This window comes from Leopardus geoffroyi, chromosome A2 (genome assembly GCF_018350155.1).
Source record: "Leopardus geoffroyi isolate Oge1 chromosome A2, O.geoffroyi_Oge1_pat1.0, whole genome shotgun sequence".
Classification (NCBI taxonomy): Eukaryota; Metazoa; Chordata; class Mammalia; order Carnivora; family Felidae; genus Leopardus; species Leopardus geoffroyi.
Window position 1 is genome coordinate 121,069,896 of NC_059331.1, and position 26,448 is coordinate 121,096,343.

General features: G+C 43.9%; 1 protein-coding gene across 2 annotated transcripts in view; it reads right to left on the reverse strand.

The window, feature by feature from the left end:
* CPVL (carboxypeptidase vitellogenic like) overlaps nucleotides 1-26,448 on the reverse strand; it is a 133,575-nt gene that overhangs the window by 78,846 nt on the left and 28,281 nt on the right. For both annotated transcript variants that reach the window (XM_045495181.1, XM_045495180.1), the window contains exons 4-7: nucleotides 14,749-14,863; nucleotides 13,540-13,598; nucleotides 11,572-11,651; nucleotides 5,424-5,490 (exon numbers count right to left, since the gene is read on the reverse strand). In XM_045495181.1, the coding sequence (XP_045351137.1) occupies nucleotides 5,424-5,490; nucleotides 11,572-11,651; nucleotides 13,540-13,598; nucleotides 14,749-14,863 (321 nt within the window). The remainder of the gene's footprint in view (nucleotides 1-5,423; nucleotides 5,491-11,571; nucleotides 11,652-13,539; nucleotides 13,599-14,748; nucleotides 14,864-26,448) is intronic.

Below are 26,448 nucleotides of genomic sequence, written 5' to 3' on the forward strand. Positions count from 1 at the left end.
ACATTTTTTTCATGCCTTGAGGAGGGTGATTTACAGACACATTTGTCTCTCTTTAGAGAAAATTAATTCCAGTTGGTGTTCTGTGCCGAAATGGAGAAAAGGAGGGAAGGAGACAAGGCGGTTCTTCCTTCTGGATCGTACCGCCGGCAGATCCCACAGTATGCCTGGTTGTGGGCTCGCCATGGTCCACACGGCTGTGGCAGGGGGCCTGGGTCGGTCCCGGCACGTTTTGCTACTACCCCAAACTTTCAAATATCATCTTCTAAGCCCCCCCATCGTTGTTTAGACAAAGCAAACTATTTCTTTTGAAGATGATTTCAAAATAACAGGGGAGACAATGCCACTTCCCAGAAAGACGTGAGCAGAACTTTTAAAATATCTCAGGCCCTGTCTACATACATTAGGTCATATGCTTTGGAGCCATAATGTATTAATCCAGCTTTTCACCATGAACGGTAATAACAGTCATCGTGTGTTCGGTACTCACCACGGCCATCACGTCATTAAATATTTGAGGAGGATTATCTAATTAGATGCTCAAAACAATCCTATGCAGTAGGTATTGTTATTACTTCCAGACTCTCTTGCACCAAATTCAGGGTGCTGAACAGCTGCTCCAGACCTTTTGAGATCAGGCTATACCCCTCACTCATAGTACGCAAATGGAAAGGATATTTAGGTCCAGTACATTTGCGCTGAAAAGGAGAAAACCATTTCTTTTATTTTTTTTTTAAGTTTATCTATTTTAAGAGAGAGAGAAAGAGAGAGTAGGGGAGGGGAAGAGAGAGAAAGGCAGAGAGAGAATCCCAAGCAGGCTCTGTGCTGTCAGGGTGGAGCCCGACACGGGGCTCGAACCCACGAGCCATAAGATCATGACCTGACTCAAAAACCAAGAGTCAGACGCTTAACCAACTGAGCCACCCAGGAGCCCCAGAGAAGCATTTCTGAGTTTACTCATTTATTTTTCAATCACGGCTCTGCTACTTTAGTGGCATTGTTTGTTCAGCCTCCTGAACAGTGTGAGGAAATTAAAAGTTCTGAACAGATAGGATTTCCCTTTCTTGAAAAATCTATCACAATGGTTTTTTTTGGGGGGGGGGGGATGGAGAGAAGGAGGGTGGGTATTACATTAAAATTGCAATTGTATACAGATGCTATAAGAGTACATCTAGGTAACTACGGTTGAACATCTAGTAAAGCAAAATATCCCTGAAAGTGATCTAATTGAAAAGCCAAGCCCTCCGACTGTAAGATGAAAAGCAGAGGCCAGGAGAGGTTAAAGAACTCGCTTGGAATCACCCAGAGAGGCAAAGCCAGCAATGAATCTCAGGTCCCCTGATTATTAACCCAGAACTACTTTTCCATTCTGCCTCCTAACCTTAAAACAGAAGACCAGATGGAACAAACTAGACTGGAAAAACACAGCATTCTAATAAAACAAACCACCAAGGTGTTATTATTTAGTGCTCTTCCCTCTAGAAAGAGATGTGGCCCTGGATTTAACATATCCCGTGTAGCCCCTATGAAGATGCTGCCGCCTGGTGACTGCATCTCATCCCAGCTCCTGCCTGCCCTCGTTCACATCTTCCTTCATCACTCGAAAGGCACAGGTTTCCTTAAAAGTATTCATCCTGGCAGCCAAGAGTGTAAAAAAGAAAACTGTCCTTTCCTACACACATTCAGTTTCATGCATGAAACCACCGGGCAGACATGAAATAGACAAATTTCTCATCCAGAATCGGGCAGCTTTGCTGAAAGTCCAACTTCATGGTTAATAGCATCACCACATTATTTGCAAGGCAGGAATTGCACAATAAGCAGATCGCTCTTCTGGCGGAGGTGGAGACTGGGAATTTTTCAGGGTGGCTTCCAAAATGACAGAGGCATCACTTCCTGCCCCTTTGCCCCACTTGCCTCTGAAATGGGTTAAAAGTCAAGGACCAGCAGGGAATTACTGGTAGAGATCCTAAATAATCCTGACCAGATAGCTGGCTTAAAAAAGATGTAAGTGGAGTAAGTCAAACAGTTAGAATATCCTTTCCAAATAGAGAAGAACGCAGGCAGCAGAAGATGAGGAAGTTCCTGGTTCTGTTAACTTGCCATTTCCTTGGAAAAACTGAGACTGTTTTCACCTTGTCTCCCTTACGGTGGACCTCTGTGGTTTGAGCTTATCCAGCATCCTTCCAGCCCTTCCTCTAGTATCGTCACTGGGCTCTTCCCTGGTGCACCACCCATCTCCCACTCTCAGGCCTTGTGATTCAGAGGCGGAGGGCCTCACTATGATCCCACCCTTCCCAGGGCACTGGGTGGGCCTCAGGCACCATTATGGCCAACCTCTATGTCCATCCCCTTGACCCCAGTTAGTAGTTCTAGAACAGGCATGGGATCCAAATGGGTCACATGAGATTCAGGAATATAGTGGAATTATTGGGGAAGAAAAGCTGAGCTGATAGGTTATACTTAGAACATTAGGATGGGGTAGAGGTGCAAGGCTACCAGTGAAAAAAACATAGCTTAGAATGAAACTAGTGCAGTACAAAGTCAAGTGAATAGATCAAGAGAGAAATTCCTGATGACAACGTTTTGAGCACCCAGACACAGCCATGATCCCCTGTTTTACTTAAGCCATTTTGAATAGGGTTTCTGTCACTTATAAGCAAAAGATCCTTGACTAGCCCACCCCTACGTATCTTTCAAAATCCGGTTTAATTGTCACCTCTTCTGTCCGGCCTTTCCTGAGGATCCCATACTGAGAGAAGTAAGCTATTTGCACTCTCCTTGTGCTATCTGTCTTTTCAGCCACTTCTCTAATCGTCCTTTTCATTCAGTATTTTACCTATTGCCAGGCTTTCAGATTAAGGGTAGGCTCAATGTCTTATTAATGGCTGAATTTCCAATACGTGTCCAATGCCTCAGCCACCGTAGTCACTCGATATATGAGTGCTGAATTGAATCGAATTTGATTCTAACTACTCTTTCAGCGAACACTGCACCCCTCAACGACTTCCCATCACCCTTGGGATAAAGTCCAAAACCTTCCATGGGCCTACGTGATCTGTCTGCCTCTCCCATCTCAGCTCCTTCTATAGTGGCCCCGTGCTATTCCTTGAGCACACCAAGCCTGTCCCCACCTCAGAGTCTTGGCATTTGCTATCCCTCCTTCCAGGAAAGTTCTTCTCTAAGATAACCGCAGCTATCACTCTACTAGTCTCATCTACTAGTCTGCATCTACTAGTCTCGGCACTCTGCCCAGTTGTGTCCTTACCGGAGAGCCTTTCTAGTATCCAGGATAGCACCTGCACCACTCTGCAACCCTCACCTGCTTCATCTTTCTTCATGACACTCATCACCGCCTGACACATAGCGCATATGTATTTCTTCACTTATCACTGTCTTTGCCTCTACAATGTATGAAGGCAGGAAATTGTTCTGTTTTGTTCACAGTGGTGTTCCTAGCACCTTGGGATTCCTGGGCTCTCAAAGTATTGGCTGCTATATGTGTTTAAAATAACCTTAAATTTAACTGGATGGAAAAAAAAAAGCAACCCTAAAACTGAAGCCAACCTAGGCAAGTGAACTTAACTGTATGTTAAATTGTAGCATATAGTGGCTCAGTCGGTTGAGCATCCAACTTCGGCTCAGGTCATGATCTCATGGTTCGTGGGTTCAAGATCTGCATCAGGCTCAATGCTGACGGGTCAGGGCCTGGAGCCTGCTTCGGATTCTGTCTCTCTGCCCCTTCCCCGCTTGTGCTCTGTCTCTCTCTGTCTCTCAAAAATGAATAAATGTAAAAAAAAAATTTTTTTTAATTGTAACATAGAGGGGCCCGGGTAGCTTAGTCGGTTGAGTGTCCGACTTCGGCTCAGGCTATGATATCCCTTCTAGTGAATTCGAGCCCTGCATCAGGCTCTGTGCTGCCATCTCGGAGCTTGGAACCTGCTTCACATCCTGTCTCCGTCTCTCTGCCCCTCCCCTGCTTGCACTCTGTCTCTCTCAAATATAAAACATAAAAAAAAAATTTAAAAACTTGTAACATAATCAGCCTAGGGAAAAAATTAGAACTTTGAAATATGGTACTTTTAAACCTGTAGTGAAATATAGTCTAAGGATAAAAGTAATTGTAGCAAAAAATATTGAATGTAACTTGGAGGTTTCTTTGTTGGTAGCGGTACTGATGTCACCTTCTAAGATCATTTTGCACATATTGTTAGGATCCAGCAAAGGAATAAATACACTGATGCTGCTGGGAAACACGGTCCACAACGTGGACACAAACACAGAATGGGGAAAGGAAAAAAGAACCTCGTGATGTTGAATTAGAATTAAGGGTCAGTATGAAGTCATTCAGTTCCCTGGTTCTGCTTACAAAGAAAGCCTGAAAGAAATGGCATCCCAGGAGCAATGGGCACGCTTAGTGCTCAGATGTTGAGAAAAGAAGAAAAGGGGAAGATCTTCTCTGTAGAAGACTACTAGATGACATCTATAGGAAGATAGACCCCCCCCCCCCAAAAAAAAATCACCATTTACAACCCCCCAGTGGAATGACGGATTCAGGCAGGAATCATCAATGAATGCGAAAACTACGGGGTGACAGATCTGGAGGGAACAGATTTCCACATGGTCTCATGCTATGTATTAATTTCACGAGAAAAAGGTGCCTTTCCAACGGTGAGATCTGGGAGAGACCACCTGGGCCAAGTGACCAAGTGTAGCATCGCCAATAATGAGGCAAACTGATATTACGAGCCTCCTGACGTGGTAAGCTAGGAGGCACACGCATCACCCATGTCATGTTCTTGCCGAAATGTTTTCACTGAATCTACGCGTTGAGGAAAGAATCAGCCAAATTCAGAAATGGGACATGCCACAGGGCACCTGGCCTACACTCTTCAAAATCATCATCATGAGACAACCACAACAATATGTCAGGGGACTGAGACCATCGTGATATACAAAACTTTACTGAGCCCTATATTTATTTATTTATTTTTTTTATTTTTTTTAATTTAAAAAAAAATTTTTTTTTTCAACGTTTATTTATTTTTGGGACAGAGAGAGACAGAGCATGAACGGGGGAGGGGCAGAGAGAGAGGGAGACACAGAATCGGAAGCAGGCTCCAGGCTCTGAGCCATCAGCCCAGAGCCTGACGCGGGGCTCGAACTCACGGACCACGAGATCATGACCTGGCTGAAGTCGGACACTTAACCGACTGCGCCACCCAGGTGCCCCTATATTTATTTTTTTTTTAAAAAAAAGGGTTCTAGAGAACATTTGGGGGATAATTAGAGAATTCTGAATACGGGCTGAATTAATGTTAATATATATTTGTGTACGTGTATGTACATACTGAATGCATGAGTCACTGTACTTCAGTCCCAAGGATATTAGAAGCACACAAGAAGAACACAGGACTTCAACTTACCTCCCCCATGGCATAAAAGTCATTGTTTTTATATTCAGGGAACAACAGGAAAAAGTGAGTTAGTGCACTGCGAAAAGAAGAACAACAACAATAAAAAAAAAATCACATGGAATCAAAAAAGCTTAATGCTATGCTACCAAAACTAACCTTTTGACGGTAAGTTTCACATTTGAAGGAAGAGGCCATTAGGCTGTGAGCTCCTGTAGGCATTATTTTCAAAATGTCACGTATGTAACATTCCACACTGTGGATGGTTAGAAAATAATTGTGGGCTTACTTTAGGATACTAAAAGGTTGAGACAAGGGGACATCAACACTCTGGGCAGGTTTCCAAATCTCTGGGTTACCAACCTAGATCTTCTAGCTGTTGAGGGGACCCTTGAGCAAAGTGATACAGGCTTTCACCTATTATTACAGCAATTCCTTAAAAAAATTTTTAATGTTTATTTATTTTTGAGACAGAGAGAGAGAGAGAGAGAGAGAGACCGAGCATGAGCAGGGGAGGGGCTGAGAGAAAGGGAGACACAGAATCCGAAGCGGACTCCCGGCTCTGAGCTGTCAGCAGGGTTTGAACTCACAAGTTGTGAGATCGTGACCTGAGCTGAAGTTGGTCATTTAACCGACTGAGCCACCCAGGTCCCCCTACAGCAATTCTTAGAGGTAGTTCCGCAAGCCTTATGACCCCATTAACCTGGGTTTCTGGTGAAGTAATGAGAATGTTACTTGCTTACCAACATCTTCCTGTGAGGAACCCTGAACATTTCTATTGGGGGGGGTCCCAAAATTTCAGCATTTTAATAATCAAAGAACAAAAAGGCTGTAAAATGACCATAATTTAAAAGAAAACCACCAAATGGCCAGATATAGAACTAACAGTACAGTGGCACCTAAGCTCCAAAAAAATCACACTTATTAAAGAATGCCAATAGCCACTTCAATGAGTTCTCCTGAAATAGATTTCAACAGACTCCAGAAATTGTTTCATAATAAGCAAGAAAAGGGTAGATTATTGAATGATTCTCTACTTGACCAAATCTTTCAAAAAGGAAACAAAACTTGTGGAATTCAGAAGCTCTATCAGTGTTTTGACCCAGATTGCATTGTCTGAGAAGTCAGGCAGAGCTTTGTTCCAGCTTCCTGCTGAGGGACTAAAAGCCACGAACCATCCAGTGAAGATGAAAGGCAAGGAAGGAGGCCCTGCAAAACCAGGAGGAGGAGAAAGTTCAAGGGTTACAGAGAGGCAAAACTGGGTCATTACGATCACTGCTCACTGCCGGGTCTGGCTGCACTTAATTTGCAAAGGCTCCATAAAAATCCATCATGAAAGACCACTGTAGAGTTTTGGTGTATTTCTGTATTTATTATTGACAGTAAGTAAAGCCTTTGTAGCAACTAAATCTGGGAAGCTGCACTATATAGCTTCTATGTTTGTTCTGGCAATAAGATGGCTTTAGCGTAGAGATAAAAATAGGAGTTTATTTTCTACCCTTCCCTCGCCAACCTTCAGGCTAAAAACTATTTCTCTTCTCTCTTCCTGCTAGTTGGAATGGCAATAGACAGTTTAACATAGTAAATCTCAATTAAGCCTCGTGCTTTGGCTTAAAGTTTATTTCCTTGGAGAGTCTGTTAAAGTTGTTAGGGTTGCCAGATTTAGCAAATAAAAATACAAGACGTCCAATTAAACTTGAATTTCAGATAAACGACAAATAATGTGCTAGCATAACTATGACCCAAATATTACATAGGACACACTTAGATTTATAAAAATTATTCATTATTTATCTGAAATTAAAATTTAACTAGGCATTCTGTATTTCATCTGGCAATCTTAATTCAAGGAGCTAACCTTCCAGGTTACTTCTAGCTTGAAAATGCCAGGATTCTCTAGCTGAAGTTTCCAAGTTCTCCACTTGAGGAAGTTACAGTTTTAATATCACAAGAGGATCAGAACAAAAATTTGGCTAATCCAAGCCTTTGGTAGGTCTTTTTTTTTTTTTTAAAGCTTATTTATTTTTGAGAGACAGACAGATCATGAGCAGGAGAGGGGCAGAGAGAGAAGAAGACACAAAATCTGAAGCAGGCTCCAGGCTCTGAGCTGTCAGCACAGAGCCCAACGCAGGGCTCGAACCCACGAACCGTGGGATCACGACCTGGGCTGAAGTCAGATGCTTAACCGACTGAGCCACCCAGGCGCCCTGGTAGATCTTTCTTAAATGGGAGTGAAGGAAGAAAAAAGTCAATTTAGTAAGTTAGATTTACATATGCCATTTGCTTGTTTAACTGTGTCTTAGTCAACTATATGCAATTCTTATTCCACGGTGAGGGTTTGCTCAAAAATACAATCTAGAATCACGCCTACATAAAATTTCAAATTTAGAAGCAGAATTGCTAAAATATATAATACATGATAGACACACATTTGCACGCATGCGTGTATGTGCATAGTCACACGAGCTCGCTGTCCACGCACAGTCACAAGAGCTCGCTGTCGCAGGAAGCTTGCCTCTGCCAGACGATGCCATTTGGCAACATTGCTAGCATTGTGCCAGGGGCTTTCCCTAACAGCTAGAATTTTAGTCAAAGGCCATCTGGTGGTAGAAAGTTACACTGAAGGACAAGAAGAAGAAATCTACCTCGCAGGGGAAAATGACTAGGAAGAAATTATTCCTCAGATACATTTTGTAAAAAGGGAAGCTGGTAGGTTCGGGGCACTAGAGAATTTGGAGAGGTCTAATGGAGTCAGAGGCATAATGAACACAAGACGTTAAAAAGAAGTTAAAATAATCTAAGCAAAAGTTCCATGCCAACAAAGGCCAGACAAGGGGGAGCTTTTGTCAGTAACAGTTTGACTGAAGTAAGCACAGTGCCAAGAAGCTTGGCAGTTTTGTTCAGCAGTGGCACACGGGCAGCCATCCTTCGCATTCATTCCACCCCCACTATGGCCGGGCCATGATCTGCTCCATCCAGTGTTCTCATTTAATATGTGAAACCAGTTTCATAGTCACATGGTTATGAAACACGTTTTAGCAATTGATATTATTTCCCATACAAAGCGGCAGGTGGAATAGAACGACAGTATCGTTTCCATCTGGCTGCTAAGAAACTAACTTCAGGCACGCTCAAGATGGGTAAGCACCAGACAGAGGACTAGGGGAGCTTGTTGACTACTCTATTACCAGCATCAGGGACAATGTCTGGCACATAGCAGGCAATCGATAAACAGTGGTAGAAGGGGAATGGTACCAGACCATACACTCCAGATCAAAGTTAGTAAATTTGTTACTCTTTAGTATATTTAGTTATTTATTTTACCTAAATCAGAGGGGCATTGTGGCTCAATAGCATGTTCCAAATTAAAAAAAAATCGAATATTTAAATGTCTGGTTAGTAAAAAGCCTTTGCTTCCAAACAAACACACACAAGGGCAGCCTAAGTGTGAATGTCAAATGCCTCTTTAGGAGTCTACTCCTTATAGGCACGGACTATTAATAGTCAAAAGGAATGGGTTTTTCAGTGGAAAAAAAAAAAGATGGTTTTCAAAAGGAGAAAAAGAAGGTCTACTCTTTAAACCTACGTTTATGGGTTTCAAAGCGACCTTCTTATTCCAAACACCCATCTGGAGAGCTGGAGAGAAGAATGTAGTCACAAAGGGAAACAAATAGTGTAAACTATAAAGGAAACAGCTGAAATCAGTTTTCTGCACTACCCTTGATTAGCTATTTTCCAGTTCTAAGAGCCTGAAGCAAAAAGAACTAAAACAGCTATAAACAATGGATGCTTTGAAATAGGTTCTCTTTACATGTCATCTAAGAGGAGATGTACCACATGTCAGCAGTATACATCCACACGGAGGGTCAACTGGAAGCTGTAACCATCTTTGGGGGAGGGGAAGAAGAGACAGAAAAAGAATGGCGGGTTGCATGCTCTGGCTTAGAGGGGATTGATGCATTTCTTCACCACAGAACCTCCGCCCTCTGGGTGTTTGCTAGTTAAACAACTGAGCTTGTTTGGATTTAAACCAAAAGAGGGTCAGAGAGGGCAGGGAGGAATAAGGGGAGAAGTAGGTGTTCTATCTGAAAAATGAGAGCAGACAGTCACTGCTCATGGCACTTGAGTAAACTTGTAAGGACAGCCATCATGATTATGTGTCTATAGGGAAAGAGGAGGTGCCTGAGCTAGGGGCAGAGGAGGGGGAATCCTGTGGAAATCTGGCTAATCTGCTCCCAGGACCCAATGTACCTGGAAGCAGAAGTGTGGGGTCCTAGCCATGCCCCTGGACACAGAATGGAAGCGACAAAATAATGGGACAAATGACAAATGAAAGTGTAGAAAACAGGGGCGCCTGAGTGGCTCTGTCAGGTAAGCGTCCGACTTCGGCTCAGGTCATGATTTCATGGTTCGGGAGTTCAAGCCCCGTATCGGGCTCTGTGCTGACAGCTTGGAGCCTGGAGCCTGGAGCCTGGAGCCTGCTTCAGATTCTGTGACTCCCTTTCTCTCTGCCCCTCCCCTGCTCGCACTCTGTCTCTGTCTCAAAAATAAATAAAATGTTAAAAAAAAATTTTTTTTAATAAAAAATAAAAAAAAAAAAGAAAGAAAGTGTAGAAAACAACAGCCATATTTGTTTTCTGGGTCCGCAGAGAAGACAGAAAGAAATGTCTCAGGAAGAAAGGCCAGAAGTTACTCTTTCCTCTGTTCCCTAGCCATCTGCCTTGGGGAGAAAGAATAAAATGAAAAACTTTTGTCAGAGACCAGAAAACTCTGATTTGTTATTAGATTTACTTTCACTTTAGCAATTGGTTGGGTTTGCTCACCAAGTAATCAGCAGAATGGGTGTCTGGTACAATTAGGAAATAGGGGAGTTGGTTATCTCATTCTGGCCACTAGGGTTCTGTGAGTAAATGGTTATAGGGCATAAGGTGGTACCCTACTGATCTGAAAGAATTCAGGACTTGACCTCTAGTAACAATTTACAGACTGGAAAAATGTGACCAAATAAGAATGGTCACTTACTTAAAAAAAAAAAAAAAAGTTCTAAAAATAGCCATAGCAAATATGAGTACGAAAAAAGAAGAAATTCTATGTGCAGTGTTTGACCAGGCTTACAACTTTACATCTTCTTTCCGTTTTTTTCTTTTTTTTTTTTAAGTAAAAGAATAGTTGTGGAAGATGAAGGAAAAAGTCAGAGACTAGCTAACAAGCTAAGCTTTCAGCCTGGGGGTCACGAAGGAGAAGCAAGAGAGGGGAAAATTGCATCTGAAGGCCACAGAAAGAGGACTCCCAAGAAAAAAGAGAAACGAGCAAGAAGATGTTGTTTCTGGGCAAATGCAAAGTTCAAATACAATGTTGGAAAGCACACAACATCCTCTCAGGCACCTAGCTGAAAGGCTTGAAAATAATCTTTGGTCGGATAATTCTGCTCTGTTTCTGTTGTCTCTTAAAGGATATTTTTACAAAATTACAATCGTGCCTTAGGATTTCAGCCCTCCTTGTTATTTTCTTGCTGAACATTTGTTGTTGTTGTTTTGTTTTGTTTTGTTTTTTTTTAATTTATTTAAATTCAAGTATAGTGCAGTATTGGTTTCAGGAGTAGAATTTGGCAATTCATCACTTACAGATGACACCCAGTGCTCATCCCACCAAGTCTGCCGGCCATTTTCACAGTTATCAGTGATAAAGTAACAAAGCAAAAAGCAGACTGTGTGTACGCACATGTGCGCACAAGCACACGTGTGTGTGTGTGTGTGTGTGTGTGTGTGTGTGTGTGTGAGCTCCTCACGTAGACGTATTCTTAACATGTCTTTAAGAATTAGTCCAGGGGCGCCTGGATGGCGCACTCGGTTGAGCGTCCGACTTCAGCCAGGTCACGATCTCGCGGTCCGTGAGTTCGAGCCCCGCGTCAGGCTCTGGGCTGATGGCTCAGAGCCTGGAGCCTGTTTCCGATTCTGTGTCTCCCTCTCTCTCTGCCCCTCCCCCGTTCATGCTCTGTCTCTCTCTGTCCCAAAAATAAATAAACGTTGGGGGAAAAAAAAAAAAAAGAATTAGTCCATGAGGATCCATTAGTACTACCGACACCATTGGGTGAATTTCCGTATCGAAATAGAAAAACGTTTGGTCTGAAGAAGGTCAAGAGACAGCCAAGACCTTTTACCTGTATAAATTCCGTGCCACATCATCCTCATTGACTGCGTATCCCTGGGGGTCATCAGTAAAACTGAACCCTGTGCCCACCTGAGGATGAAATAAATAAGCAGGTATAAACACCGAGAAACACATGCCTCGGAGCCCTCAGGGAGATACCACACGGGAAGGAAATTGACCTTATTCCAAAAGCCAAGCCTCTGAGCTGGGATTTCTGCCACACCACCCCATGTGCCTTTACCCATCCCCATGGTGGGGGGAATGCTGCATTTCACCTTTTGCCTCTCCCCTCCACCAACCCCAAATAGAACAACAGCACAAAGCTCTGCCCTGGGGTCAGTGGCTGAGCTGTCCTGATTCCACAATGTGGACCCTGCCAGATATTGATTTAAAGGGGAGCCATTCACCTTTCCTGCGCACCCCCCCCCCCCACCGCTGCACTATCAAAAGACCCAAAGTTGTCCCCTCTCTGAAACCTGGAGGGCGCATTGCTCTGTCCTGCTAAGAAGGAACTCTCTAGGCTGGAGATGAACGATAGTTTGTGTGTGTGTGTGTGTGTTTTCATTTTTTTTATTTGTGAGAAATATGGCCACTAAGCCCCCTTCACCTTCAGTAGAGAAGTTTTAAAATAAAGATTAGTTTGAAACTAACACTTCCTTACACCTAGAAGCGCATAGACAGCCAAGATGTAAATCCAGAAGAAGCTGCCACTTATTTTGTGTCAAAAATCTGCATAAAGGATGCACCTCAACTAGGTGTAAACATTTTTGTTTTTGCTTTCCCTAAACACACAAGGGAACAGGACATTTCATTCGACTTCTTTTGAAATATGCAATTGTAGACGAGGAAAGAGGATGGCTGACAAAACTTGGTGGGAAAAGAGGGAAGAAGTATGTTGGACTTTTTTTTTTCTCCCTATTTATCTGTTTTCTCTGAACCATCTGGGGCATGAGAGAAATCAGAGAAATCAGTTAGGGGGCAACGACACTCCTGATCTGCAGAAGCTAACTCTAAAGTTACTCTCCTATTTTTCTGTTTATTGGACTCAATTTCAGAAGAACTTCCAAAGGAGAACCCCACGTTTTGCTCCTAGATGGGGCTCACTGTGATAAATGAAGGAGACTAGCTTTGACTTTTGAAATCTACAACTCTGCTAGAAATGTTAGGAATTCCAATACTATACAATAACCCATGATGTGGGGAAGCCGGATCATCAGTCGAAAGAAACCAATCCCTTATCCTGGATGATATAATTCAGTGAACAGGACATTTCATAAGATTAAAAATGAGAGGAGAGAAAGTAGCAAGTAAAATTCCTCCAAACTCAGATTTAATGATATATGCTGGAAAAACGACATCTCAGATGGTGTTTAAGAGATTAAATTCTGTTTTATAAAGAAAACCCTAAACCTGTTTCTTTTCCCTATTTTAAAAAAAAAATGTTTTTGGGGGCGCCTGGGTTGCGCAGTCGGTTAAGCGTCAGACTTCAGCCAGGTCACGATCTCGCGGTCCGTGAGTTCAAGCCCCGCGTTGGGCTCTGGGCTGATGGCTCAGAGCCTGGAGCCTGCTTCCGATTCTGTGTCTCCCTCGCTCTCTGCCCCTCCCCCGTTCATGCTCTGTCTCTCTCTGTCTCAAAAATAAATAAACGTTAAAAAAAATTTTTAAAAAATGTTTTTTAAACGTTTATTTTTATTTTTGAGAGAGACAGAGACAGGGACAGAGTGTGAATGGGGGAAGGGCAGAGAGCAAGGGAGACATAGAATCCAAACAGGCTCCAGGCTCCGAGCTGTCAGCACAGAGCCCGACGCGGGGCTCGAACTCGGGAACGGCGAGATCATGACCTAGGCTGAAGGGGGTCGCTTAATCAACTGAGCCACCCGGGCACCCCTCTTTTCCCTTATTTTTTAAATGTACCTTATATAAAGGAAAAAGACAAGAGAGGCCCACTTGGCATTTCATAGGACCATCGGATACTCACTGGATTGTCAATGTAAAGCATGGAAAATGTGGTGATCCAAGAAAACTCTCTGGGACGCACTAGTAAAACAGAGAAGAGGTTTGAGACTGGGTCGTTAACCAACCAGCCCACCTACGGCCTGGCTCTGGTCAGCAGCCCAGCAACCCCACCCGTCCCCATCGTGTCAATGAACTCCTGGGGTCCCTTTGACACTGCTTCAGCCTCGTACCGTAGGGAACAGACACCAGCACATTTTTCTTCTCCCCTCTTCTCCTCTACTTTTCCCGGACCTAGAGAAACCCCCAGAGCGTTTCTCCATCTAGGATAAAGTTTGGAAACAAAACCCCTTGCAACTGTTTTGCTTAGAAAAAAACCCATAAACCTCCTATCTGTCTGATCCAATCAACCATTCTTAAAGTCTCTTCTTCTAAAGCCTCATCCTCATTGACTGCGTATCCCTGGGGGTCGTCAGTAAAACCGAACCCTGTGCCCACCTGAGGATGAAATAAGCAAGCAGGTATAAACACCAAGAAACACATGCCTCGGAGCCCTCAGGGAGATACCACACGGGAAGGAAATCGACTTCCCGTCGATTCCTTCCCAGTGGCTTCTTCTAAAGCCTCTTCTTCCTTCCTAATGCCAAGGAGAACAACTCTTTTATACCTGAGTGACAAAGTCGTTCGCCCTCCAAATTCTGTCCCAGGGAAAGTAAACAATCTTCCCCAACCCCCAAAATGAGATGGAGGTGACCCAGGGTTACAACCAGATGTGGTTCCTCCGCCCCTTCCTTCACCCCTGTCTCCACCCACAGCATCTTGCTTCCAGGATATCTGACCATTTATGCTACTGAACCATACGGTGTTCTGTTGATGTGAATAATTAGGGATACAATTCCACCCATTAGGCTCATGCAAAAGAGCTTGCCCAAATAGTAATAAATACCAACTGCTTTCATAAGCCCAGATTGCTTAAGTCAGCAGCAGATTGCAAGAAAATAGCTTAGAACCTTTCACTCAGATTTCAAGGGAGAAAGCAGCCCAGCCAGGACACTCAGCCTGGTGGCTCCTCCTTCTTGGACAGACATGGTCAGAAAGCTATGTTTTTATAACCTGAAACTATCAAGCTATTCCTAGTGGTTCTGTGTATACTTTAATTTTTTTTTTTATGCAGCAGATGTAAGTTTCAGGTGAAAACCTCTCCATGGGAAAACAGAATCCAAGTAATACTTACCAGTCATGTTACTTGTGACAATATAAGGTCCGTGCTCCACAAAAAGTCCAAACATGGATGAACCTCCTGGCCCGCCCTGCAGCCAGAGAACGACTGGAGCAGCCATGGGCTGTACCTAAGGGGGACAACGAAGCCGATGACCACACGGAGCACTAAGCAAAAGAATACACCCAAGCAAACATATCCAAACCCTGTGTTTTTCACTGCCTTGACGAAATCTCATAAAGGCTGCCCAGACCCCGGTGTCTGCTCTCCATTACAAGCACAGTGCTGGTTATCTCTTGTTTTAAGTTAGTATTTGCCTCATCATGCTGGTATCTATCTTGCTCAGTTCAGTCTTTTCCTGCCAATAGCCAGAAAACCCACTGAAGATAGAAGCTTTGCCTCTGTAGGCCCCTAGAGACCCAGACATTGCCTAGGGCATGGCTATATTTTTTAAATCTGTTTAAACTTGCATTTGACCAACATGTTCCCAAAGAGGCACAACAAAGAACCCGTCCTCCTCGGTGACAGTTCACCTGCTTCACTGGAGCCCAAACTGCCTTTCTGATTTCATTCATTGAGAGGGTGCCCACAAGGACAACAGCATCTTTATTCAACATGAGGGAACTGTGGGGCGCCTGGGTGGCTCAGTCGGTTAAGCGTCCGACTTCGGCTCAGGTCATGGTCTCACACTTCGTGAGTTCAAGCCCCACGTCGGGCTCTGTGCTAACAGCTCAGAGCCTGGAACCTGCTTCAGATTCTGTGTCTCCCTCTCTGTCTGCCCCACCCCTGCTTGCATTCTGTCTCTCTTTCTCAAAAATAAATAAACATAAAAAAAAAAAAAACACAAGGGAACTGAGAAGAAGTACATAGGCCCAGAATCAGTTAGTAACAAAACCCCAAACAAGGTACAAATTGATTTAGGAGACAGGGAAGAGGTAAATAAGAAAAGGTCATTGGCAGAGTGGGGATGATGAAAAATGAGTTTCTGGCAGTAGAGAAAAAGAAAAAGACTTATTCTCTTTTGCTTCTATTTTCATGTGACACAGAGACTATAAAGAATAAACCCAATGATTAAAGAGTGTGAAGAGGCAATAAAGGCGATGTTAAGAGAGTGGGTGAAGGCAGAAAAGAATGGTGTTTCCTTTAAACACAGGTGATCAAGGAAAGACTGAGTGAGATCCTGAGTTGAAGGAGATCTGAATTCTAGATGGATCCAGCCATGAGAGGAGCCAGGGAACAATGCCACAGACAGAGGGAAATGGCGGAGGAAAATCGTCAACACAGGAAAGAGCTGGATGTGAGAGTGGTGAACGAGAGGTCACCAGGTCCTACGTGAATCCTCCAGAGCAATCTGAAAGGAGCTCAAAGTGGCTTCAGGGAGGCTCACAGTTGGATGTGACAGTGAGTGTTGGCTGGAAGTCATGGCTCATTTGATGTTCAGTCAGCCAGGCTTAGCAAGCAAGATCTCATTGCTTTAGCTCAGAACGAAATCTACAACCTCTTACTTAGCCCAGTCACGTAGAGAGCAGTCAGTGTTTCATTTGCACATTTGAGCGGACTGGTTCCATCTACCCAGATGATGTGAGAAGGCTGTGGGCAGGGGCAAGACTAACGCAAGGGGAGGAGATCTGGGCACCACAGCCAAGAACCTAGAAGCAGAGCTGACCACAGGGTTCTAACCATAAAGGCAGATGTGAGACAGGGATTTCTCCTCTCCGGTCCCCAGGAGTCTGACAAAGTCAGCCTTGCAGAAAGGGAGGTGGTGGTAAGAACAGCTGTAAGCTGGACAAGAGCCTCTCTAAGAGGGTCTACCCTGAGGTCCCTTCTCCCGCATCAAGGAATTAAATGAGGTAAAATTTGTAAAGCTTTTGGAAGAATGCCTAACGTGTGACAAAGGTATAATAAGTACAAACAATCACCGTGGTTAAAGAAACAGGTAGAAAAGGTACGAGCCCAGAGTCAGACTGGGAACTTGGGTCAGCAGGACTGTAAGGCTGTATACAGGGCTAAAAATCAGCCCAGTATAATGGAAGTCCGTGAGCTCTTACCCCTAACTGGATTCAGATCTGGGCTTACCTATCTACTAGCTGTGTGACCTTAAGCAAGATGCCCAAGCTCTCTGAACCTCAGTTTCCCCATCTGTAAAATGGGGATCAGTAATAGTACCTATGTCATGTGGTTGATGTGAGGGCTAAAATTCATCTTCGAAAAGCTCAGTGAGTGGGATGTAATACGTGTTCTGCACACGTTAGCGATTGATGTGAGAAAGAAACACTAGGAGTTATAGATGGTTTTAAGATAAACTCTCTGTAAATGAGAGGACCGGAAAAGCGGCTTGTTTGGTGTTTTTCCTTGCACCTTTGGCCAATACCTTCCTTGGTCAATTTTTCACTAGTTAGTCCCCTTGCAAATGTCCATAAAGAATTGAAAGGAATTAGGGATTTCTCTTATAAGTTGAGCTAGGAAATATTAAAATCAAAGACGGCTTTCTAAGGCTGCTGTGGGGAAGTAGGGCATTGGCATCAGAACTGGTATACCAACTGGAATTGGAAGCCCGGCAGATTCTGGTTCTACTTGGCCACAAAACAGCTGTGTGATCCTGACCCTCAGAATCTTCCAGCCCTCAGCTTCCCAGTCCATCAAATGGCAATAATGCCCACCTCACAGGCGTGAGAAAACGTATCATGAAATGATATGGCAAACTCTGCTGGGCCAGATAAACAGAACCATCTGTACCCTAACCTGCCTGGCCCTGACTGTGTGTGCTTGGTCTGAATAAGTGATTTTTAGCTCCCGGCCCACGCTCTAACGTGCTGTTCAACACCACTTACCGGGACCACCTTCCACTTGTACTCACTCAGCAAGGGAGCGTATCAGAAATGGAGAAGCAATGGATCTCAGTGGATGCAGGTCCAGCCTCCCTGGGAATGGGAGGTACTGTGCGCCCACCCATTCCAGTGGACGCCCAGCCCCCACTTCTTTCCGAATGTGCACAAGAGCTTCCAGAAGCCACGGTATGCTACATGTCAGCCAGTGGTTCTCAACCTTGGCCACCCATTAAAATACCTTCTTGAAACGTTAGTGCCTAGGCCCAAATCCCAGTGATACCAAATCAACTGGTCTGGGGTGAGGCAGCCATCAGACTTTTTCAAAGCTCTCGGGTGGTTCTGATGTGGAGGCAGGGCTGAGAAGCTGCAAGGGTAAAGGAAGTTTGTCCTCTCGGGTGCCCAGGCCCTCTGGTCTTTGCCCTCCCCTCCCCTCCCCTCCCCTCCCCTCCCCTCCCTTTTCATGTCCCTTCCTGTGACCTGGCACAATGATGGGACCTCTGGGCTCTCAGAAAAATAGCCCGACCCTGAGAGGCCACACTACAAAGTCAAGTCAAACACATCGGTGCCAAACATCTTTATTATGCAACTTTGAAGCACAGGACACTGCATTCTTGGAATGCTTCGATAATAAGAGATCAGCATACACACCTCCAACCTCAGCCGACCTTGCTCCTCGAATGTACTTTCCTGAAGGAGGTAAATGAGCTCAATACCCCTTGAGGAAGCCCGTTTTTTAAAGAAAACTCCATATTACTCGGCAATCAAAAAGAATGAAATCTTGCCATTTGCAACTACGCGGGTGGAACTAGGGGGTATTACACCAAGTGAAATTAGGCAGAGAAAGACAAATATCATATGACTTCACTCATATGAGGACTTTAAGAGACAAAACAGATGAACATAAGGAAAGGGAAGCAAAATAATAAAAAACAGGGAGGAGGACAAAAACATAAGAGACTCTTAAATATGGAGAACAGACAGAGGGTTACTGGAGGGGTTGGGGGGGGTCGGTATGGGCTAAATGAGTCAGAGGCATTAAGGAATCTACTCCTGAAGTCACTGTTGCACTATATGCTAACTAACTTGGATGTAAATAAAAAAAATAAATTAAATAAAAATTTTTAAAAAAGAAAAAAGAAAACTCCATGCACACATCTTTCTACCACACTCCAACCAACCTATGAGCTAATACTAGCCTCATCTGTAATGAAATGCAAAAGTCAGATGCTGGAAAATCAAGGTTTACGTATTCAGTGCTAAAGCCCCAAGAGTTAGTTATATCACAGCACACAGACTTTTGTAATCTGATATGACATCCTAATGACATGGCCTGCAACAATAATTACATCAAGAATAATGGCATAAAGCTGTAATGTGATCATTCCTAGGGTGACATATTTAGCTCTCAGTTGTGAGAATGCAGCCCTCTCCCCCTCTGCACCCCCGACTTAGGAAAGAATAAAAGTAAACAAAGACATCCCACATTGAAAAACTTATAAGAAGCAAGTGCTTTAATTCACTTAAGGCTTAACAAAGTTCAGGGCTTTTAAAGTACTTATTATTTTGAAGCGATAATTCAAGAGCATATGGAACACGAGAAATAGTACATTTATTTTTGTGAAAAGTTCTAGAAATTTTCCTTAAAATTTTTTATGTTACAAAGAAAGCACTTACTCTTAATTAATTTGTATTCAAGAGGGTATTAAAAAAATCTCCCTTATCCCACCAGTTGTAGTCCCCAGAGATGATCGTGGAGATGGTTAGTTTTCCAGGTTTTTCTCTATGCACCCCCCATACACACACATATAAATATATTTTGTAGATGTTATATATGCTATGTGTGTAAATACTTTTTTCCAAAAATAGAATCAGGCTATATAGAATAGTCTATATTTACTGTATTCACTTAACATGTTGCGAAAATCTTTTCGTAATAGTGCATATCATCTTTTGGCTAAACCATATGGCATTCTGGATTTACCACAATGTATTAACCCATTTAACATACAACACTGACAGGCATTGTTCTAAGGTTTGGACAGTAGGATACTTAATGTTTAAGAGCATGTATTTTGGCACAAGACTAGCAAGGTCTGAATTCCAACTATCTTATTTTATAGCTGTGTGCTCTTGGGCAAGTTACTTACCTTCTCTGTGTCTTAGTGTCCTCTGCTTAAAAATAATAATAATAATGCCTATCTTATATGGTTGCGATATAGATTCAAAGAATTAATATATGCACAGCACTTAGAACAGTGTCTGGCTATTAATAGCCAAACATCTATTTAAATGTTAGCTCTGCTTATTTTTCTGGGGAGGTAAGAAGACAGCAAATAAATAAGTAATTAAATAAACGGGTGATATGAGAGAGTAATAGAAAGCCATTAGATTGACTACTTAAAGAAGGCGTCTGGTGAGGGGCTAACATTCGAGCTAAGACCTTAAAAGTAAGTAATCCTCTACTAATAAGCATTTATATATTTAATTATAAAGAAAATAAGATCTCTATTAATGTTGTGTAGGTCCAAGTAGTGTAGCAAGAACTGATGATCACGAAGAAGGGACGAAGAAATTATAAATATGAGAAGGGACACAGGAATAGTAGATGTTTGAGCGAGAAGCCTCTCCACTGGAGAAGAGTGTGGGCACACAGGTCCCACAAACCTGCACCTTTTGTTGGTGAGCAAGAAACCAGGGCTTTGCTTCAGAAGCCCTTTAAATTCTTCTGGTGACCCCTGGTGGCCAATTCATGAACTTGGACACTCCTTTCTCAGGGTTTGTTCCCAAATGAAAAGCCCAGAAGGAAGCAGGTTATTTATTTAGTGTTTTAGAACCTCTACACACAGAAGTTTCACCATGTCTCACATTAGCGCATCCCAATACTTATTCATAACGATGGTGAACAAATCTCCCCGACGTCTTAATAGATCATCATTCCAATAAGTGACACTCATTCATTCGGTTTGACATTCTGTACGTAAAAGGATACTTGGAAACACCCAGTTTCTCCCTTTCTCCTTGCTTCTAAGCGAGCACCGAGGAACACAGGTAGACACTAATGAAACCAAGCCCTCCTGCCCTTTGCTCCCCACGTGGAGGTGCCCTCTGTGGAAGGCATCCCCTTGTGCTCTGAGCCTTCCTTGTCACCCCACTCCCCGTCAAACCATACCCACCTTCTTTTCTGTCCTCTGAAGCCCTCTTCTGTATTCCACGGTAAAGATAACCTTCTACTCAGGCTTCACACATATCACTGAAGCAGGAAGTTCATATATCTGGGGGTGGGAGTGGCACTAAAGTCTTGCCAATCTTGGTACTCGGAAGTCGCTCGATTGCATTTTATACAGAAGACCAGGAAACCTGCCACCAGGAAATCTTAGGTATCTAAGCAAGTATTAGGGCAACATTGTCCGCCAGTGCCCAGGGCTGGGTATATACTCTAGCTAACCTCTTCCTCCCACCCACCCCACAAAGGGCACCATACTTTGTAAGAGAAAACAGCAACCAAACCACTAACAGGCCCAAATCAATGGTACCGCTTAAGATGAGACGTGCAATTAGTAAATTAATTAAAGCTCCCTTCACACTTCTATATGCAGAGGCTGATCATTTGCTTGGTTTAAGTAATGTGTTCTATCTTAATTGAAGTCATTAGTACCCCAAGTAAATGTCTTGAAATTCCCCCAAGTATATTTGAATGGACTCCCATTTTGCCACACAGATCCCAGTTCCGCTGATACTTCAGCTGCTGCATTAATGGTTTAATCAAGGCAGCGAGTTTTATTTAACGCAATTGGTTTTGTGACTAGAATCGCTAACTAGCTAACTAGTAACATTTTAATTCTACACACCCACTCCCAATACGTATAAACAACTTGCTTAAGACATTTTGTGCTTTGGGGAAGAATTTTTACTTACAGTGGTTGCTGTTGACCTCTCGCTAAATCTTCCTTTACTACGATTGTTGCCATTGCCCCATCATCGGGAAAACTAACTTCCTCAAACGTGTTTTGGTTTTTCTGTTTGCTTGTTTGTTTGTTTGTTTTCTGTTTTGAGGCCTCTTGACATAACTACCAAGCTTCCACTGACTCTCATGGAGCTTTGAGTCATCTCATTAATTTGAGCCAACTTACACACCACTAGAATCTTCTTTACCTTTCTCCTTCTTAACCTTTGTACTTGGCTCTCATTCCTTCATGAGGCAGTTATGGCTTCTCTGTTTGTGCCTCATGCCATAAAGTTGGAATTTAGAATGAATGGCGGTAGGCGGGGTGGTGCTGGAGAGAGGCGTGTCTTTCCCATTCTTGTTGCAAACAAAGAAATGGTTGAACAAGTTAGTCGCCTTCTTCTCCATGTTAAATCAGGCACACAACAGTTTCTGGATTTTGAATATGTCTATGGAAGGAATGATCTGTAATTTATCACTTTTAGCTGCTTTCTCCTTGTTTTGTCTCACCTACCTTCTCTTCCTCCAGATCTCCAGTGCCGTTATTACAATAATAGCAAAGAAGATAAACAGTGCAAGTCTGAGGACAAATATCTACGACCTCCAAATCTTGGTCGTATGACTAATGGATTTGCAGCCATCTGTGGTAGACATATTTTCCAGAGATCTGTTCTGTCCACAACCCCTTCTCTAGGAACTGACTCTCCATTTACCAAAAGAAAGGGCCCATTAGTCATGCTTACATCACACGAAACGGCACCCTCAGCTTTAGCTGACTGGACCGAGAAAGAACACCTGACCCAGAGTGGGCCAATCACATCTGCCCCTAGCAGAAGTGCTAGTGGATCTTTGGTGACTGCATAGTTCGAGAACAGGTAAAGGCTGAAACTGTAGGGCAGCCATCTTCTGCCAGATACCTGGAGAAACAAAGCATGTTGATCTGCCAAGAGAGAGGAATGAGGCACAGATAAGTGATCCTGTGGCCTTGGTCAGAATAAGGCTGAGACAGAAAGACTGGCTGTCCCGGCTCCTGATGCCTTTCCAGTTGACCATACTTTCTGCCCTTGGTGTCTCGGGGCAGGAGAGAAGGATTTAGAATGGGGTGGATATATTAGTTAGGGTCCAATCAGAAGACAGAAACCATGTAGCAATTTTAATTTTTAAATTTCCCATTTTAAAGTTATTGTTACTTTTCATATGGAAATATTGACCTTTAATTCTGTTACAGGTTCCAGTGTTTGCTCTGGTCCCCATCCACCATGGGTATCACACCCACCCACCGGTGGGCAGAAGTGGGGATGTAATGCCAGGGGGGTCTGCTCCCCCAAGAGGCACATCCTCAGTGTTGGCCAAATATCAGCATGCTGGACACGCTTCCTGGGTCCACCAAGGAACAGGGAAATTTCAGAGATATTCATTATAATGGGGGATAACCATAAATATGTGAGGAGAACTCCAAAGAGTACTCTGGGCTGAGGGAAAGTGCCCATGGATGGACAAACTCATATGGTAGGGATGGGGCTCTTCCCAAGGCTTACACCCTAAGGTGTAAGTCCCAAGACTATGGTCTAGAATTCCTTGGAGAAGGTATGGTTATACCCACTGGGTGGCTGAGAAGTTCACTGGGTTGCCTGGCTCAAAACTGGCCAGGAATCCAGGGGCAAGGAGGAAAGGCCTCCAGGGAAAAGCGGTCTGTGGCTGGTGGGAGCAGGTACAGAGCAAGTCAAAATGTTGGGAGTCCACTTGTGTGAAAGTGGCACACAACCTGGAGGGCACGGGGTCCCCGTGGGGAAGGCGGTGGGAAACCAGCCTCGGGTACAGATGCTCAAGGCTGCTGAGAGTTGGCCTAGGGAACCTGCTCACTGGCATGGCCTAGGATGTTATGGTGTCCGTGTTGAAGGAGCTGCAGCCAGGTGGTCACTGGGACAGAGCCAGGATTATAAGGTTGTTGAGGGTCTTTGCGGTCTGGGTGCCCAGCTAGAGCAGAGGGCTACTGGATGTTCCCACACACGCCCTGCTGACGGACTGGACAGCAGGGCCAGGAGAAAGTGAAATGCAGGACAAGGGAACAGGAAGAGAAGCCAACTTCCTCCTGCAATGTCTCTCCAGCACCCTCTACTGACAAAGCCTAATATCATGTTCACTGTCCAGGGAAAATGTTGATAGCTCTAAAAGGACAGAACTGGAACGAGTTCTAGTTGTCATAAGATATCGTAGTCACAGCCCAAAGAGTATAGGACGCGAGGCTATATTAGTCATCTAATGCTGTATAACATGCATCCAAAACCTGGTGGCCTAAGAGAACAATAATCATTTATTATCTCTCGTGCTTTCTGTGGACCAGGAATTTGGGGACGTCTGACTGGACAGTTCTGGCTCAAGATCTCTCATGAAGTGACAGTCAAGATATCAGCCAGGGCTACGGTCATCTGACTTGGGCTGGATGAAGATCATCTAATGTTGGTGCTGACTGGTGGGTGGAACACTCACTTCCTCTCCAAACAGGTTTATCCATATGGTTGTTTTAGTGTCCTCCCAATGGCATCTGGCTTCCCTCAGGGTGAGTGATCCAAGAGACCAAGGCGGAAGCAGCACTGCCCTTAATAGGAGCCTTGTAAGTCACACACCATCACTTCTGCTATAGTGTATTGGTCACAAAGGCCAGCCTTAATTCAATATGACAGGTGACTACACAGGAGCATGGACATCAAGAAACTAAAGGTCGCTCTTGGGAGGCTGGCTACCTCACTCTATTCCAACCTTGCTGACTCCTCAATATGATACTGAACTTTCTCAGTCACCAGATACTCAGATTCTAGGAATCCCAGCAACTCCCCGTGGCCAGAGGAGCAAGATGGGGTCCTTAGTAAAGGGGCTTAGGCCTAAGTCTAAATGCCTCGGGTTTGGGCTCCATCACATTTGATGCAAATAATTCAACAAATTACCTAAATTCCTATATCTGTAAGACAAAGTCAAATACTGCGTATCTTTCTCCAATGGGAAGACTTCTAATTTTAACAGTAATTATCTTCTGCCTTTTTATCTTCTTAAATGTGGAAAACCCCAAAGTTTCGCTTTGTAATGTATTAACCACCCCCCCCCCACCCCCGGCCAACAATTAATTTGCATTCTTCGCTGGCATTCAGGGACTTCCAATTTGGAATGGCCCATTTCCTGTCTTCTTTAACATCCCGCATTGTGACTGGCTTGAGAACTAAGCTTCATTATACTTTTTATATACAGTACTTGTGTTAATAATAGGAAAACTAATGATACTGATGATAATACTGATGATAATTATGAAATAATAAGAATAGCAACACTACTTCCTATGTATCAGGCACCAATCTAAGGTTTTCCCACATTCTCTCATTTGTCTCAAAATCATCAAGTAGGTACTGTGATCCTCACATCTGGCGTAAGTAGTGGAGCCAAGATTTTACGCAAGCTTGACTAACTCAAGAGCTATAATGCTAATGACCGGAGTCTAGCACCTTCCATGGCTAGTTGATTCTCAGGACCAACACACAGCGATCAAGAGCAAAGATTTCTCTACCAGAGACCTAGTTTTAAATTCAAGTTCTGCCAATCTCTAGTTGGTCAACTTGGGGCTAATTAGTTACCCTGTAATTCTCTTCATCTATTAAACAAGGATAACAATTCCTTCCCCATGTGGTGCTCGTAAGGATTAAATAAGAATATGCACGGTGTTTTGTACCTAATGTTCAATTAACAAAAGCCATTACAATTGTTACATTTTTATTGGCTTCATTATACTTTTTATCCCACGGAAAATGCCTATTATTTCTCTCGCAGATTGCCTCCCGGCTACACACCAAAAAATTTCCAGCTCTGGAATCCATTATGCACTGATTTGTATACAATAACAGGGGAGTCTCACAGAAAAAACAGGAAAACAAAACTAATTTGAGAAACAGCATCCCCCCCCCAAAAAAAAATACTCAGAGGATATTACAAGTGCAGCATCCTTCCTGAGTCTCTTATTTTCTCCACCTTCAATTTTTGTAAAGGGTCATTTCTCTCCTGATTAGTATCGGCTGCCTCCCCGTGACAGGCAATGAACGGATATTTCTGCCAAATGAGAGGAACTCGCCCCCATCTCGGTGACCACCGCTTCTCCTTCTCACATGCTTTATCTTCTACACCCAAGAAGGAGATATGGCCTGTTCCATAATTTACAGCCTGACTGGCTTGGCAAGAATGGTTGCTTGGGGGCCTCAGATGCCAGCTCTGCATGTGGCCTCCCTGGGTAAGGAGGTCTCAGAAAAATCTATCCTGGCTGCCACATGGTGACAACTGTCAGCCTTTCATCCCTGTCCGTTTCCCCCCTGAAGCTGAGCCTATCACTTCCAATAGAACACGCTGTGCTCTAACATCTTTTTCCCGTGTGGCGGCCTCGAGTTTATGTCTTTTGGGCTCATCTAAGAATGTGTTGAGGGCTACAGTCCTGGGCCCAAAAGAGCATAATCTGGCCAGCGGATGCATCGCTAGGTCTTCATTGAATTAAGGGGGGCCCCTAACAGCCCCGTCACTGTTTAATGCAGCGGGGGTTCAGATCTCGGTCTGGCAACCAGGAGAGGATGCGGAGTCTAGGCCCATTTCCCTGACCGGCTTTCCAGTCCTGGAGCACCACCTCGATTCTAGATAATTCTGTACACCTGCTCAGAGGCCACCTCAGAAAGAAATGACTGAGTCTTTGTTTTGTTTTCAGTGGACCACTTCTCTCCCCCCCCCCCCCATTAATTCCTGTTTTCACAAATCTGGATTATTACTATTGGAGACTCAACATGCAGATGTCAGTGGGGAACTTACTGCTATCAGAAACAGCCATCCAAGCAGAAGAGAAAGTAGGAAATGGGGTTTCTCGGAGCTAAAGGAGGCAGAGAGCGCGGAGGGGGAGGGGGAGCCCCCCCCCCCCCGCAG